Source organism: Melospiza georgiana, chromosome 1, assembly GCF_028018845.1.
Source record: "Melospiza georgiana isolate bMelGeo1 chromosome 1, bMelGeo1.pri, whole genome shotgun sequence".
Taxonomy (NCBI): Eukaryota; Metazoa; Chordata; class Aves; order Passeriformes; family Passerellidae; genus Melospiza; species Melospiza georgiana.
In genome coordinates, this window is record NC_080430.1 from 150,424,243 (window position 1) to 150,441,491 (window position 17,249).

At 46.7% G+C, this 17,249-nt stretch overlaps 2 protein-coding genes across 5 annotated transcripts in view; one reads left to right on the forward strand and one right to left on the reverse strand.

Annotated features, from left to right (window-relative positions):
- Nucleotides 1-3,201, reverse strand: part of TRAPPC9 (trafficking protein particle complex subunit 9) — a 451,106-nt gene extending 447,905 nt beyond the window's left edge. The window contains exons 1-2 of one of the 3 annotated variants that reach the window (XM_058033362.1): nt 3,067-3,201; nt 599-1,199 (exon numbers count right to left, since the gene is read on the reverse strand). In XM_058033362.1, the coding sequence (XP_057889345.1) occupies nt 599-1,182 (584 nt within the window). In that variant the 5' untranslated portion in view covers nt 1,183-1,199; nt 3,067-3,201. The other 2 variants (XM_058033351.1, XM_058033367.1) reach the window with 2 other exon arrangements.
- A 4,050-nt stretch (nt 3,202-7,251) lies between these two features.
- Nucleotides 7,252-9,699, forward strand: CHRAC1 (chromatin accessibility complex subunit 1). 2 transcript variants are annotated; one of them, XM_058030498.1, is made up of 3 exons: nt 7,252-7,435; nt 8,017-8,143; nt 8,870-9,699. In XM_058030498.1, the coding sequence occupies exons 1-3, from the start codon at nt 7,298-7,300 to the stop codon at nt 9,013-9,015; spliced, it is 411 nt and encodes a 136-aa protein (XP_057886481.1). In that variant the 5' UTR covers nt 7,252-7,297; the 3' UTR covers nt 9,016-9,699. The 2 variants fall into 2 exon arrangements, with proteins under 2 accessions (XP_057886481.1, XP_057886491.1); XM_058030508.1 differs by having other exon boundaries at nt 7,252-7,387.
- The last annotated feature ends 7,550 nt before the right edge of the window (nt 9,700-17,249 follow it).

The window sequence follows — 17,249 nt, forward strand, 5'->3', positions numbered from 1 at the left end:
AAGGAAAAATGGGGGGGTAAAACTCTAACATACAAAAAACCACACAGCTAGCAAAACAAGACAGGTAAAAAGTGATAACAAATAATTACATGAAACAAAGAAGGACAGGGAAAGATGCTGGACTTCATTATCAAAATAAACAGCCATTGTCTATAGAATGAAAAAGTAGACAGAGGTTTCAAGAGAAAAAATACAGTAAGTAGGATAGTCAACTACTATGCAACATGATATAAAAATAGTTTCATTGATGCTAACTGAATTTTTTATTAATACTGTATATCTATAAAACATTGGAAGTTTTCCAGCAAAAAGTCTCATTAGAGCAGAATCTGTCAAACCACTCCTGTGACTTCTTCCTGCTATTTGATGAGCTTCATCAATTAAATGTATACATAAAAACAAGCTCAGAACATCAAACACAGTGAGACTATGTGTTAAATTCTCTTAAAACTACAGCAAGCAGACACAGAAAGATCAGGGCACAGCTCTGCTGGAACAAGGCTCACCCTGTCCTTTCAAATAGGCTTATCCTAAAAGCTGGCAAGTGGCACAGATGTGGTGTTTTAAGACCTGTGAGCTGACAAAAGCAGCTGCTTACCTACTGTCGGTGTCCAGCCCCACGAAATCCTTCTTCTCAAAAGGGACACAGAGCAGGGGGATCTTGTCTCCAGACTTATCAGTGGCTCTGTCGAGACGCTTGGACTCCAGCACTATGAAGAGGGACTCAATAAAATCTTCTATTCTCTTCTCCACAGTCTCACACTCATCATAACTGGGATAAAAGGCCACATCTGTGCGGGGCTGCTCTGCAATCTCTCCTTGAAGCCCAAAGACAAACAAGCGGGAGTCGTACAGAGTAGAGCCGTACATTTCCTTCTGAAGATGGAATTTTTCAAAAGTCTGAGGCCATTCCTTGGCTGAAGAGCACTCTGTGATGGTGATCAGCCCCACGACCTTGCGGTGCGTCTGAAAATCGCCCCACTCGTTGTTCTCCGGGGGGTAGTGGTGCCTGTAGCGGATGTAGAGCACCCGCTGCGAGTCGCGCACGTTCACCTGGCTCACGGCCGAAATGCGCTTGTAGATCCTGAAAAAGCTCTCTTCAGGGACAATGCCAACGGGCTGCACCACCACCAGGAGGGTCTGATGATCCTCGGCACACTGCATGTAGTCAGGAACGCTCATTTTGCATCAGCTGCAGGCTAGTGAAAGAAAAACACGGGTTATTTTTTAACCTTCAGAAGTGCACTGGGTTGTTGAATCAAACCAGGGCTTGATGCTAAACATTTCTGCAGCCTGAATTTATGTGCTACAATACCACTGTTTCTTTCATTATTTTACTGAATCTTCAACCATGCAACCTACTGACATTACACTGTGCACAAGGACTACTTTTAGTCACTTATCAAATAAAACTCTGTAAATAAGGACTTTCCAAGTGAATCTTACTCCCTGTGCAGCTACACAAGTCTCTACCACAGCCACTGGGCAGAAATACCAGCTCAGGACAGCCTGTCAGACTCAGGCTCTTCAGTCTCATTTTATTAGGGAAATATGCAAAATTGTGTGGGGTTAGGTGCAAACAGGCACCAAATCAGGATCACCAAACTTTACACAGTGGTGAGTGATCACACATGGCCAAGGAAAGGAAAATCAGAACCAGAACACCTATTTTTAAGGAAAAGCAAAGTCTTGCTTTCTCAAAACACACACAGGTAAGGACCAGGCAATGTTTTCTGCTTTAACATTTAAGTATTTAGAAAACCTTTTCTCCTGAGCTCTCTAAAACAAATTACTGCACTGCAGCTGAGTCTTGAATGAAGATGCACATCCCTGAATCCTTTCATGTCTGAGACCTCCTGGACCCCACGGATCCCTTCGTGAATTTCACCTCCAAAGCCCTGAACCGTAAATACCACCCAAAAACACAAACAAAACCCCAAACCTCCACAAAAACAAACACACGGACAAAACAAAACAAACTCAGCCCAGCTTTAGACTTGACACCATTGGTTTTACAAGAAGAACGACGAGTTCCGAGCCCACCAGGACACAGGTGACAGAGAAACAGCTGCCTGGAGGAAAGGCTCCTCACAACTATGGACTGTAGCTCCCGTGTCCCACCGCACTGCTGGGGAACTGCCCAGCAGCCCCATCCCAGGTGCAGCCCCATCCTCAGGGTACAGCCCTGTTCCAGGATACAGCCCCATCCCCAGGGTGCAGCCCCATCCCAGGGTGCAGCCCTATCCCCAGGGTACAGCCCTATTCCAGGATACAGCCCCATCCCAGGGTGCAGCCCCATCCCCAGGGTACAGCCCTATTCCAGGATACAGCCCCATCCCAGGGTGAAGCCCCATCCCCAGTGTGCAGCCCCATTCCCAGGATACAGCCCCATTCTCAGAGTGCAGCCCCATTCCCAGGGTACAGCCCTATCCCCAGGGTACAGCCCCATTCCCAGGGTGCAGCCCCATCCCCAGGGTGCAGCCCCATTCTCAGGGTGCAGCCCCATTCCAGGGCAGCAGCCCCATTCCCAGCGTGCAGCAGCACCGTCCTGCCACTTCCCCCAGCAGAGGCCGCAGCGGCTGGGAGCTCCCCCCTTTCCCTGTCCCCGGGCCGGCCAAGTTTAGCAGGGAAAAGGAATAAACTGCAGAAGAGCCAAGCGCAGCAGAGGCGCGGCGGAGGCGCACACCCCCCTGAGCCCCGTCAGGGACAGCGAAAGGCGCGGGGGAGCTGCTCTGGGGGAGCGGCTGCCGGGTGGCAACCGGGAAAGGGGCACCGACAGCCCGGCAAGAGCCGGTCTTTGGCTAGTGAGGGCGGGCGGTAACCGAGGAAAGGGCACTGACAGCCCGGGCGGGAACCGCTCTAGGACGGGGGGACGCGGCTGCCGGCAGGAGCCGGTCAGTGGGCAGCGAGAGCGGGCGGTAACCGGGGAAAGGGCACTGACAGCCCGGGCGGGAATTGCTCTAGGATAGGGGGACGCGGCTGCCGGGCGCTAAGCGGGGAAGCGGCACTCACAGCCGGGACGGGGGGACGCGGCTGCCGGGCGGTAAGCGGGGAAGCGGCACTCACAGCCGGGACAGGAACCGCTCTAGGACAGGGGGAAGCGGCACTCACAGCCGGGACAGGAGCCGGTCTAGCACAGGGGGACGCGGCTGCCGGGCGGTAACCGGGGAAGCGGCACTCACAGCCGGGACAGGAGCCGCCCCGCTGCCGCCGGAACTGACGGCAATGGCCGCTCCGCCCCGCATGCGCGGCGGGCCATGGCGGGAGAGTCGTGAGGGGAGCGCGGCGATTCTCCGCTGTCGTCCGCCGTGCTGCTCCCGGGGATTCCACAGGGACTGGGAGCCTGTGAACACGAGGCATTGCTCCAAGAGCAACGCAAAACAGGAGTGGACGAACGAGTGATTCACCTGGTGAACTTCAGCCGACTGTGTATGAAAACCTACAGGGCTCTAGCTAGCCCTTAGAACGAAGTGAGCCTTCCTGGCATTCCCAAATCCCGAAACTGGTCTGGTGTCATAGAATCATCCAGTCCAACTGTCAGCCCAGCAGTGCCACTGTAACCCCTGAACCACACCGCCAGACCCAGGTTTTCACCTGAAACCCTCCCAGGAATGGTGATTCCACCACCACCCTGGGCAGTGTATTCCAATGCCCGACTACCCGAACAATTATTTTTTTTTCTTATCAGCATCTCCCCTCTCTCATCTTAAGTCCATTTCCACTGGTCCTCACACTGCTGGCACAGCAAAAGAGGCCAGCCCCAGCTCACTACAAGCTCCTTTGAGGTAATAGTAGAGAGCAATGAGGTCCCTCCTGAGCCTCATCAAGAAGAGAGAGATCTTCCTCTGAGAGGATTTCTCAGTCACGTAGCTTAAATGGCAAAATCTTGAAGACTCTGGAAGTACAAAAACTCCAGAAGTTGAGCCTTGTATGAGAGTTCAGGTGAACTTCTGGTGGAGGATGTGGGAACCTTAATGATGCAAGTGTGAGATGCTGCATGTGGATAACCAAACCCCAGTATCAGCACAGGCTGGGGAATAACTGGGTTGAGAGCAGCCCCACCAAGAAGGACTTGGGGGTGCTGGTGGATGAGAGGCTGGATGTGAGCTGGCCATGTGTGCACTTACATCCAGAAAGCCAAACATGTCCTGGGCTGATCCCACAGTGTGGGCAGCAGGTGAGGGAGGGAATTCTGCCCCTCTGCTCCACTCTGGTGAGACCTCCAGGTCTGGAATCCCCAGTACAAGAAAAATTCATGGACCTCTTCGAACAGCTCGAGAGGAAACCATGGAAATCCTCAGAAGGCTGAAGTGCCCTTCCTGTGGAGACAGCCTGACAGAGTTTGGGTTGCTCATCCTGGAGAAGGGTCCAGGGACCTTATTGCAGCCTTTCATAAGGGTCCATGTCATGAGTTAAAGTAGTGCCACTCCAACAAAGTAACTTCAATAGAACTTGCAGTGCTTGAAAAATCTGGATGTACAATTGCATTTAGGGTAGAATCACAGAATCATTTAGGTTGGAAAAGACCCTTAATATCATCAAGTCTAACCTAGTACTGCCAAGGCCACCTCTAAACCATGTCCCTAAGAGCCTCATCTACATGTCTTTCATTTCCCTTATGGGATGGTGACTCAATCACTTCCCTTGGCAGATGGTACCAATGCTTGACGACCCTTTTGGTGGAGAAATTTTTCATAATATCCAATCTAAACCTCCCAATGGCACAACTTGAGGCCGTTTCCACTTGTACTGTCACTTGTTACTTGGAAGAAAACATTAACCCTCACCTGGTCACAACCTCTTTCCAGGTCTCCTCAGCCACTGTGGCACGAGCTGTGGGCTCCAGGCAGGTCTCTCTGCTCCTCTTGGCTTTCCCCAATTTAGGAGACATGAGGAAAAACAGCAGCATAAAAGGAACTGAACAAACTTTAGCCTTGACCTTCTGTTATATTCCAAAAATGGACAAAATTTCCCAGAGGGAAAGGAGCTGGAGAGATGGCAGCACCAGCTGGCCTCAGAGTCTCAGACAGAGGCTGACCAAGCCCAACAGCAGCACGGCCTCAGGGCCAGGGAGGGATGGGGAGTGCTCAGCCCAGTCACTCACAGCCTCCCTCTCCTGCCAGGGGCAGCTCCTGCTCCCTTTGTCCCTTCTCTGGGACACAGTGACTCACAGAGGCACCTACACCTGGCCAGGGTCTCACTGGCACAGGGGAAAAGAGCAGCTCTGAGGAGCTCAGAGGGTCCTTCACCTGTGCCTTCCCACCACCAGGCTCAATGCCCTCAGAAATCCTGGCAGGTTTATTTGTATATTGAAATCGTGAAAGACCCCGGCAGTATTTTTAAGAAATTCACTGCTGGAGCAATGTCAGCTGTCTCCACAAGATGTCACAAGACAATAAGGATGAAGAAAGAAACCAATCCTTCCAGACATCCAGGCAGCATCTTAGGATATTTGTGCTTCCTTTCAGATATAACATACATACAATGGCTCACATAAAATATAATCTCAAAGGATTATACAGCCTAAGAGATAGAGATTATCTGCAATAGCTAACTATAAATGATGTCCCCAAATGCAGGAATTTTGGAATTTATCGTATACTGTTGTTATCCTTGCACTTCCAACTGTTCATGGAGCTATATTTTATCAATAAATCAGTATCATCTGTAGTCTTGGCCTTATGTACTGGGCAAATTCTGTATAAAATAGTAACATTCAGTCAATAAACTCCCTGTGTTTTCCATGTAATGATTCTTTGTGGTACATTCCTTTCTCCCCTAAATTCCATGCAAATTATTATTCTGTATTCTGGAAAAGGTCTGCTCTTCTCTCTCATATTAAGTGGAGATTATATAGTGGCCTTAGCAGATTTCTTACCAACACAAACCATCAGGCATGTTGTTTGTAAAGCATACTGGAAACTTTTTGATTGAAACCATTAATGAATTAATGCAAACAATGTCATCACTTCTGGAAGTGCTCACTCGGCCTGCAGCTCTTACCCAAACAGGCACAGGCAAACTTCTGGAGCAAGCACTCGCAGCACCAAAACCCCATCCACAAGCACCTTACAACCTTCTCATGCAGCAGGCCCACAGTGTAAATGTGGGGAATGTGCAAATAATGAAGATACAGCCCCATCATCACTTCATAGCTTACACATGCCCTCCACACCTCCCCCACAGCTCTGACAAGTGTCAGGATGACCAGACACATTCCCTGGCGCTGTACTACAGCTGCAGAGGTGTTGAGCAGCCTGTAATTACAGCTTGGGTTAACAGCTTTGTTAGCAGTGGCCTGTAATTGGGATACACACAGGAGATGCCCAGTTTCCATTAAAAACAAGCTCCCCACCCTCCTGTGCCAGCCTGGGGCTGAGGAGCCATGATGAGAGCTGAGGAAGGGAAAGCCCCAAGGCTGCTCCTGCCTGCCCTGGGGCAGCAGGAATCCACCCAGGTGGGAAGAGTGACTGGAAAGCTGCTCAGCACAAAATGACCTGCTGGAAAAGGACCTGGAAGTGCTGGTTGGCAGTGGCTGAACATGAGACGGTATGTGCCCAGCTGGCCAAGGAGGCCTCCTGAGCTTCTGTGCCAGCACCAGTGTGGCCAGCAGGACCAGGGCAGTGACTGTCCCTCTGTGCTGGGCACTGGGGCAGCCACACCTCGAGTGCTGTGTCCAGTTCTGGGCCCATCAATGTAGGAAGGACACTGAGGTGCTGGAGCATGTCCAGAGATGGGACACAACGCCGGTGAAGGGGCTGGAGCACAGTTCTGAAGAGGTGCAGTTGTTTAGCCTGGAATAAAGGAAACTCAGAGGTGTGACCTTATCACTCTGCAGCCACCTGGTGATCGGTCACAGGCTGGACTCGATCATCTCAGAGATCCTTTCCAGCCTATTTGCTTCTGTGATTCTATGAAGGAACTCGCAGCCGCCGCAGCCTCAGCTCGCCCGGGTATCCCCGGGCCCGCTGTCTGCCCGCGGCGGGGAGGAGAGCGCCGGCGGGGCCGGGATGCTGCAGAGGGAGCGTCCCTGTATTGCAGGGAGATGTAGGGAGCTGTAGTCCCGGATAGGAGGCGGGTCCCTCCCGGTGCTGCAGGGAGCTGTAGTCCCGGCTGCGGGCGGCTCCCGGTGCTGTAGGGAGCTGTAGTCCAGATCTCGGTGCTGTAGGGAGCTGTAGTCCCGGTGCTGTAGGGAGCTGTAGTCCAGATCCCGGTGCTGTAGGGAGCTGTAGTCCCGGCAGCCGCCGCCTACAGCTCCCGGCGGGCCGTGCCCTCGCTGCCGCTGGGACGGGCTGAGATGGCGGCGGCGCGGCTGAGCGGCACCGAGCACCGTCTGGTGTCTCTGCCCCTGTCGCGGATCCGTGTCATCATGAAAAGCTCCCCGGAGGTATCCAGCATCAACCAGGACGCGCTGTTCCTCACGGCCAAGGCCACGGTACCGGCTCGCCCTGCCCTGCCCTGCCCTCGGGCCCCCCGCGCCTCCCGTCCCCGGCTGAGGGGCCTCTGCCCTCGGAGCGCTGCCCCGGCTCGGGCCGGGCTCCTGCTCCCCTTCTCTGCCCGCATCCCGAGTCTAGACTCACAGAATGGTTTGTGCTGGGAGAAACTTGAAAGAACATCTCTTTCCAAAGCCGTGCCATGGCCAGAGACACCTTCCACTGTCCCTGGTTGCTCCAAGCTCCGTCCAGCCTCGCCTTGAACACTTCCTGGGATGGGGCAGCCACAGCTTCTCTGTGCAACCACCCTCAGAGGGAAGAATTTCTTCCTAATATCTGATCTAAACCTGCTTTCTGTCAGTTTGGAGCCATTCCCCCTTGTCTTGTCACTACATGCCCTTGTAAATAGTCTCTCTCCATCTTCCCTGTAGATTCTCTTCAGGTACTAAAATGTAATGAGTCTCTGCACTGAGGCGCCCATTGTATGTGCAGTTAAATATGGGGCTTCTGCCTTTAGATAGGGATCAATGATATGTTTGAATTCTTAGTCTGACTACTACTAATTTCTGTTTTCATTTTTTAGGAGCTTTTTGTTCAGTATTTGGCTACATACTCCTACAAACACGGCAGAGGGAAGGAGAAGAACGCTCTGACGTACACTGACCTGTCTCATACAGCAGAAGAGTGTGAGACCTTTCAGTTCCTTGCAGGTATTGATAACACAAGGGTAAATCCAGTGTGTTTTGGAAAATAAAATCTTGCTCTTAATGCTCTGTTTTGTGAGGACCCAGTTCTCCTACTGGTCATTGATCTCCTGGTTAGCATTCAGCTGGAACTCATCAACTACTTCCCTGAAAACATTTCTTTGTGAATGGGGATTTTTCTGCTGCCTCTAAATTATACAGTTACACTGTATACAGTTCTCAGGATATTGCCTTAAGCATTTCCTAAATTGCAGCAGTTCCATCTGAAAGCTTTCAGCCTGTGGAAGAAGATTATTGCACATCTTTAGGTGAGAAGTTATGTGGACTAAAAATGACACATAGGAATCTATAAGTTATGGTCCCTCTATGCTTCTAGATACACACATTTTTACTGATACTTGGATTTTATATTAATGGCTCATTGTATCTAAGGCAGTTGAGCACTTTGTTTTACATCAAACAGTTTACATCAGCAGACAGTAAAAGTTGCCAGTAATCAGTCATGAAATAGAGTCCTTATCTTTGGTTACTTGTGCCATAAGTGGGTAACTCCCTCCTACTCTTACAGCAGTGTGTGAGTCAGGCTGACTTACCTGGTTATTCACCCAAGGTTTGTTAAAAATAGGAATATTTCTTTTTGACTTCATTTCTTCAGTGGTTTGGATACAATAGTATTAACAATGCAATGCAAGTATTGAAATAGATAATAAAAGCAGCAATTCTGCCTTTCAGATATCTTGCCAAAGAAGATCCTAGCTAGCAAATACCTAAAAATGCTTGAAAAAGAGAAGCGAGATGGAGAAGTGAGGGAAGACGATGATGAGGCTGAGGAGGAGGAGGATGAAGATGAAGCTGTTGGTGACAGTGTTGGATCTTAAGGCCAATGGAGAATTGTTTCATAGTTGATCCATTTTTCTATTGTATAAAGGATGTTATTTTTGTGACTGAGAATCCAGATGCTGGATGTATTTTTACACTGAGCCATCTGCTTTTGCTTTGAGAAGTTTAGAAATTGAACAATTGAACTTTTTACTCGTTGGAGAATGGAATTCTTCCCTCAGAAACACAGTGGGGTAGGAAGAGACAGTGCAAACCTGACAGCAGAGCTTGGTCAGGTGATTGGAAATGACTTTGTCAGACAATCATTACCCAAATTGAAAATTTCTTACAGACAGCTTTCAGTTCAAAAGCTCCAAAAGTGGACCAAGTCCCTTAAAAAAGTCTGTGAAAGCAGCCATGTGGGAGAGGAGGAGATCCATCCCAAGAGCTAATGGTGGTTCTATAGCTGTGGTGGTAAATGGGGTAGGAAATTATGTAAATGTGTGCATCCAGAACCCTCTTCTTGAATGAACTCCAATTCTGCAGTGTCTCTTGCCAAAATGCACATTGAAGTCTGTTAATTGTGGGTTCTTGAGAAAGAGCAGCTCCTTTACCATGTGAGTGACAGAGATGGATTTTTCATTTGGTTTTGGTTTGCTTTTCTTTTTGTACTACAGAAATGGCAACCATCCTGTGTGGAACTTTACATGCAACTTTTTAAATAAATGTTTTGTATGAAAACTTGACAATGGATGCAGAAACTTCCTGTAGTTCTTTCCAGTTTCAGTCACACATGTGGTCAGTGTGGCAATGTCTGAGAGAGAGAAGTGACCAAGATCTGTCCCCAGGGGTGAAAAATGCCCCAGGTAAGCATGGAAATGTTAATGGGTGATAAAAACCTCCCACAACAAAAAAGCTGGGCAGCAAATCAGCCAGGAATTTGTCTCAAGCAACAGCCTAATTTGGAGGGCATGGTAAAGAGTTACCAGAACTGAACAGCTGAACAATTTCTCTTGGGTTGAAGGCACAACCACACTCAGCTTCTCTTAAAACATAGCAGGGAACTCCAGCACATCCACAGTCCAGCACATTCCACATTCTAAGAAAGCTTGGGCAGGTGGGGTCAGGGACTGGCAGAGCTCTGAGCCACACCAGAAATGCTCCTGCTGTTTGAGCAGAGCAGAGGATGCTGCACTGTAAGAAACGTTCCTGAAGCTGCCATAAATGAAAATCAGATTGTACCAGGAATTCTGCAGTGAGTGCTGAGTGGAGCTGGATCCCTGGGAAGATTCCCAAGTGGGGAAAGGCAGAACTAAACCATTGTTCCAAGAGCTGGTTTGTGCTTTTTTATTATTAAAAGTGCATGGAGATGGGTGGAAAACTGAGTGTGGAAATCTGGTGGAGGGAGGGGGTGCCAGTTTTTTGGGAAAGAAAAGAAGATCCACCAGCACAAAATTGCCCAGTGAATCTCTAGCAGAAACAGGGATGAGGGCAACAAGCAAATACCTGAACCATGGATGGGTTACAAGCAAAGAGAGGAACATCCTCAAACAGCCCTCAGGGGTCTGGGCACAGCCCCATCCCTGCACCATGGGAGAAGGGAAAAGGGACGGGGAAAGGGGTGGAAGATGCTCTAATTCCACCTAATTTGTCAGTAAATGATATTTTCCCTCCAGTCACATCTGTTTTGCCCATCACAGCAACTTTTCAGTGACCTTGCTGTCTGTACCTCAACCCTTGAGCTTTTTAATCCTATTTTCCCCCTCTGTGCCAACTGCATCATTTAACAGGAGCTTCCTCAAAAGTGCCCAAGTATCTGGAACTGTTTAAGGTGGTGTGGGATTTTAGGCAATGGATCACAGGCCAAGGGACACTTCTGGATTAATTATTATTATTATTATTATTATTATTATTATTATTATTATACATGTTTGTATCATTTCCCCCCCCACACCACCAGCTTGTGAGACCCTTCCCCAGCCCAGCCAATGCTGCTCAAAGGACACAAAGTTTCCTAAACATGCCAACATGACAAAAGAACTGTGGTTACCAAGTATAAATCACCACATTTCATCCCTCTCAGAAGTTTCCTGTGGGATGATGAACATATTTTCTGAATTCCTGAGCCCAGAATAATGTGCACACCCTTCTGGATTCATTCACCCAGAATCCTCCATGGGAACTTCAGAGCTGCCAAAATTTGCCACAGCCCTCTCCAAGGCCCTGCAGCTGCCAAAGCTCATTGCCATCAAACCAGTGAAGGGTTATTTGTTTTCCCCAAGAGCCTGACCCAGAGCAAAACCTCATCCAATTCAAAGTGGTGTTTCAAAAAACAATGGAAAAAATAAAGGGAAGAGACAGCTCTGACAGTATTTCATATTTACTGAGTAAAAGCAATCTGTGTTTGCAGGGTTGGGCTCCCAAAGGAAGTTCCTTGGCATCCTTGCAATTCTGTTGGATGCTTTATAGTCACCACCAGGTGCTACATTTTCTTCATTTAAAAATTGATCACTGTAGGGATTCACTGAGAAAGAAAAAAATAAAAACCAAGAATTTGAAGCATGTGGTTTCCAAAATGTTCATCTTCCCAAAAGAATTCCAGGATTACAACTTGGAAGCAGTTAAAGCAGCACGGATTGTGCCTGGCTGGGCACGGGGAGGGTGGAAGCACAGGGAAACATCCAAACACAAACAAGGGGAGAAATGCAAGGGGGAGCAATGGACCAGAGATTTTGGCAGTCTCACAGTGCACAAGTAACTGCAGAAAATGCCCAAAAATTAAATGAAAAGACATCACACAATATCTTGTAAAGATGAGGAATTTTATTTTATTGACATACTATGAGGCAAAACAAAATCAACACCATACAAAATAACTTTATAAAATATCATTCACATCATTATTTTGTCAGGAATTACAGCATTCTGAGCTTGTTACAAGTCTTATGTTTTGAGGTGAAAAACACTATGCTAAATCTTTAGTATTAGTTGTATATATACAGTAAGAAACCAGAACAGAACCTGTTAGGTTTTTCATGAGTTTATTGCAAAAGTAGTGCAAACTATTTTACCTTGCAAGCTGTAAAACAAACTTGGAAAAGGACCCACCTAAGCTTAAAAACATGACAATAAATGCTCAATTTCACAGCCTTTGAAGCTTCCTTCAAAAGTTCCCAACAAAAATTCCCCATCTCTGCACATTTTTAGATTTTCACCGACTCAGAAATGAAGGAGTCGAGGGTGGACCTGCAGTAGGGAGCAGGCAGAGAGCAGGAGGGTCCTGCTCCAATGTGGGGCACTGCTCTTACCCATGGATTTGGGGAATCACCCCCAAAACACTCACCAGTGGGGCAGGTTTGGTCACTGTGTGCCCCCATTAATCAACTGCCCCTTTCCACACTCGTATTTGAGAAAAGATTCAAGAAAGCAGAACGAGCCAAAAAACCCCCACAAACCATAATTAAGAATTAGGAACAAGTATTGTCTGTTTTAGGAATATAGTATCCTTTTCCTCCTTTTCTGAAGTTTCTATAAAGCAAATTTCCATGGTCCCCCTCCCCGTGTGTACACACTGCAGGGCACATCCCACCCAAACTCCTGCAGGATCCCAAGGCAGGATTCTACATTCTGTGAGATCCAGAGAAAACAACAGCCTAAAACACTACTGGGGTCCCCCAAAGCAAACAGGTAGCTAAGTCATCTCCTAAAAAACCAGAAAAGCAAATAAATGCTACATGAAAAATGTTAAAGAAACAAAATGCAGCATATTCAGGCTCTTTTTTATTTTTTTTATCTTGAGGTACCTATATAAATATTACCTTCTGCCCAAAGTACGATTGGTTTTGTTAAAAAACTAAAGTCCTTATCAGAGCCAATTGCAGGGCAAACATTATTACTGAGAAAGTGCAACCATGCTGATCATTTATCTGCAGCATATTAAAGGATGATTAGGCTTTAGAAAATATAGCTTAAGTCTAGACCTGATGGAGCAGTTTTATAAAAACACTGAACAGAGGCATTTTCCTTTTGCTCGAGAGTCTCTGCAACAGAAAGCCTTAGGAAACAGCTGGGAAGTCCTGCCATGATGGAATGCACTTTTACAATCCCATTTATAGATTTTTTTTTCTTTTAATATTTAAACTGAATACAATTTTACAGCAAAGATTCCCCCTCTGTAGTAGGTACTGGTAAATAGTGAATTTTTAAAAAAATTTTTAAATTTCAAAAAATGATAGCATATCACAACTTAAAGCTTTCCAAAAAGGAGTTCTTTTTGAGTATAAAAGGTTCACATAGTAGAAAAAACTTACACATAGTTGTAAACTGTTACATACAAAACTGTGGAAAGGTCAGTGATGTTTTATTCCCTCACCCTTACACGTGTATCCCTTCATTTTATATTTATATATACACACATACACAAAGTCATGTGCTATGTGCATATATAGAGACACAGAGATGTAGAGATCTGGGGTCAGGATTAAACATTTCCAAAACCTTTATTGGCTATTTCTCTTTGCCTAGGTCAGCTGTGATGCTTGATTTTACAACTTGCTACACCAAAAAATATTTCCAAATTCAGTTTTTCGTGGCGCAGTTAAAAACCATCTGCTGTTTTTAATCAGGAAGATGAGTTTTGATTGTTGTGTGCACTGGGGAGAAAAAAAAACACAAAGGCACAAAGAATAGAACTCAAATCCAAGATTGTTTCAGAACAAGAAACCCAAGGGTTTGGGCCACGGATGGGGTCGGTTTGGTCGCCTTTGCCAAATCTCCTTGACAATTTGAGTAATTAGCACCCAACTGGTTACATGAGGTAGATCCAAATTGGAAAAAAAATAAAATAAAAGCAAGCTGGGTCCCCAACACTGGGGTTTTTTTGCCTCTATTTCAAATGTTTAAAGGATCCTATGTCAGTCATAAGAAGTGGAAGCAATGGCACCTACCCGAAAGCAAGCACGGAATTCAAGAATGGCTTTTTCTGGGCTGTAAAATTGGAAGTGTTAAATCCCAATCCTCCTTCAGGCAGAGATTTGCTGGCAGGGGGAGGGAGGAGAATAAGTCTGACAACAAGGACAACACAAAGCTGGGATTTGGGAAAGCCTGTTTGGGGCCAGCTGCCAGAGGAATGGCCGAGAGCCAGTGCCCAAAGAGGCATCACAGTACGGAGCTACAGGTGTCCCTTGTTTCTGCCTTGGCTAACACTGGGGCTCTACAGGAACTCTCCTGTAGTTAAACAGTATTTTTGCATGCTCTGAGAGAGGAATCTGACACATTTAGCATTGAGTTAAGGCTTAGTTTAAAGTGGCCTGGCCACACAGCATCACACAAGTGCCCACCCAGGGCAGCAATGGGTGAATCCCAGCCCCGTGAGCCCCAGCACTGCCAAGTGATGCCACAACTCCATGGCCAACCCTGCAGTGCCAGGGATGCCCTGCACATCTGCTGAGGGCAATTCTGGGCCTGGTTCTGCATTACAAGTGCTACTCCCACCCAGCCAGCACCAATCATTTCTATACTGCAAGCACAAGTTCCACAGAGATGCAACACACACACACAACACTACTCAACACACATTTAGTACCACCTGGAACAACCTTAACATCATAGCTTTCTTTTCTCCTCAAAAAAGCAAAAAAAACCCACAAACTTTAAATGGTCACAAAAGCATTTTGATTGAAAGAAACATTTACAATATGGAAGCTTCTGGATTGATTTTTGGTTCTTTTTTTTTCAGTTATTTTATAAAAAATAATATTAAAAGAATTTTTGAAACTATTAAAAGATTACAACCTTAAAAGATAAAGTCAGTTAATTTTGCAATATACCAAAATTAAAGCAAAAAAAAAATATTTAATCAATACATTCTCTTTTCCATCTTGCCCTCCCAGGATCAAGTCAACCACTCCACTGCACAGAAATCTGGGGCTGGATCTTTACTTATCAACTGCCCCAAATGCTGAAATCTTTGTGATTGTACAATAAAATACTGCAAAAGCCAGGGAAATTGTGCTTGTTATTTCCAGTCAAATACTGCCTTTGTATCTTTTACAGACAGCCTATACACTGTCCCTGTCCTGTCACACATGTGTGTGCACACACACAGATCTAAAAAATCTAAACTTCACCAACAAATTACAGAAAGGAAGTGGTAACACTCTTCAGGATGGCACAGAACTTTGCCAGATGTAATTCCTCATTGCACCTCATTGGAAATTTGATTTTCCAAAATAAATGTAAAACTTACTCCTTAATGGCTTTTGATTTTTGGGGGGATTTTTTCCTCTTATTTTCTTTAAAATGCAATTATGAAGTTGTCATTTGTAAATGAGATGAGAATTGAAGGGCTCAGTCAAAGTTTCATGAGAAAATCTCTCAGGAATGACAGACTTTGGGTCAAATCCTTGGTTTTTAATAGCATAGAAGCAGTGCTATAAAAGTGAGGTTTGAGCATCTCACAGTTGATGCAGAACTTTGGTGAAATCTAGAAACAAAATTCACTGCATGTCATGTTGGTACAGGAGAGGTCTGACCCAACCCCCAGCAGCTGAAGCTTTGGGGTGCCCATAGAGCCCAGACAGGATCTGCTTTGAGTCAAGTACACAAAAAATGTGCAATTTCACAAAAACCAGCATGACTGAAGCTTCCTCTATTAATGGCTTTAAAACCAGGAAAAGCTGATAAATACAGAAGAGTCCACATTATTTTTTTTTTTCTGACAGGAAATCTAAGCTAACAAAGCAAACACAACCAGCACCAGCCAGGGGTTAGACACTCCCAAGCTTGCCTACTGACCTGTGCACCATTCATGCTTGCCAAGCACACTCAAAAAAACCCTATAAAATGACCAAAGTTTAAATTTGTATTTTGGGGGCAACTCCTAGGCTTGCTCCCAGGTCAGACAGCATCTGCAATCCTGCTGATGAGCAGGGAGCAGTGGTTTAGTTGTGCTTAAAGGGAGGAAAAAAAATAACAAAGTTAAAGTCTGTGGTTCTATAGCACATCCAAAATGTGGGAAAAAAACACAACTAAAACCTGTGCACTCCTGAGAGCCCTGTGGAAAGGATCATTCCCCTTGATACAGAACTGCCCTGCAACCCAAGGCTCCTCAGGGAGCCCCAGGCAGGTTTACAATGGATCTGCTGAGGCGGCACATGGACAAATCCAAAGGAATTGCTTTTTTTGGGGATATTTAGGTGGGAGGAAGGAGCAGTCCCAGCCTGCAGCTGGTGCTGTGGGTTTGCAGGGCTGCCACCTGCAGAACTCCCACAATGAACTCCCACAACCTCTCATCCCTCCAGATCCAGCAGCGCCCCTGGCCCAGCCCCAGCCAGGTCAGAGCCCCCCAAAATCACAAATCACCTCAGGGAGCTCCCTGCAGCCTTCCCCTCCTGGATGGGCCAGCAGATGGGTGCAGGGTGCAGGATTCCTCAGGGGCACTTGCAGACAAGCCAGAAGGAAAACTAAGAATTAAACTGTCACCTTACAAGTGCTTAAATTGGCAATTTTGAAGGAAATGCCTCCCCTCCTTCCTCTCTCATTTTCCCAAGGCTTAGGGTACCCAGGGTTTCTCTTCTCTGGGGCATGAGCAGCACTGAGCTCCTACACTCCCCAAACTTCCTGATGATCCGGGGTCTGCCTTGTCTGGAAAACACAAAACTCTGCTGCCATCAGTGACAGAGGAGCTGTTCAGCATCTCTGCTCAGTGCCAGCCCTGCCAGCAATAGTGTCCACAATCTGCAGTGCACAATGTAGTGAAACATCTTCTCCAAAGCAGCCACTGACCCTGCACTTCACACTTCTGGGGGGGCTTTGTTAAATCATGACTGAGAACTGAACCAAACTGACAGGATTTTACAGAATAAACCCAAATGGTTTATTCAGTCTCTTCAAAATCTGGGTTCCACAAAGCCAGGCCACAAAGCAATCCTCCTGCCATGGATGAGCTTCATTAGTGTCTAGGCCAGAGATTAAGGGAAGGAAATTGCAGGAAAATCAGAATCTCAAGAAACTCACTCTGACAGGCCAAAACCCACAGCGGAAAGCTCAGTAACTTGTAAATAAAAATCAACTTTAACACTGCTATGAAACCACACAGCACACTGTGCTCCAACAGATATTTCTGTCAGCAGAGTGGTTTGTTCTGGAATGAGGAAGCTTTTGGAATAATTGTAAACAAAATCTGATGCATTAGCACAGTTTTCTACAGTTTCATTTCAGGTCACCTAAAGTACCCTCAGTCCACGTGCACTGATGTCAAGGTTGAGTTTTGGCCAAGATTTTGCACAGAACT

Bases quoted from the DNA above. Each gene is read 5' to 3' on its own strand.
- CHRAC1 (XM_058030498.1), top strand. From the start codon at position 7,298: ATGGCGGCGGCGCGGCTGAGCGGCACCGAGCACCGTCTGGTGTCTCTG. The intron at 7,436-8,016 runs GTACCGGCTCGC...TTCATTTTTTAG, and splicing joins TCCTCACGGCCAAGGCCACG to GAGCTTTTTGTTCAGTATTT. The intron at 8,144-8,869 runs GTATTGATAACA...TCTGCCTTTCAG, and splicing joins GACCTTTCAGTTCCTTGCAG to ATATCTTGCCAAAGAAGATC.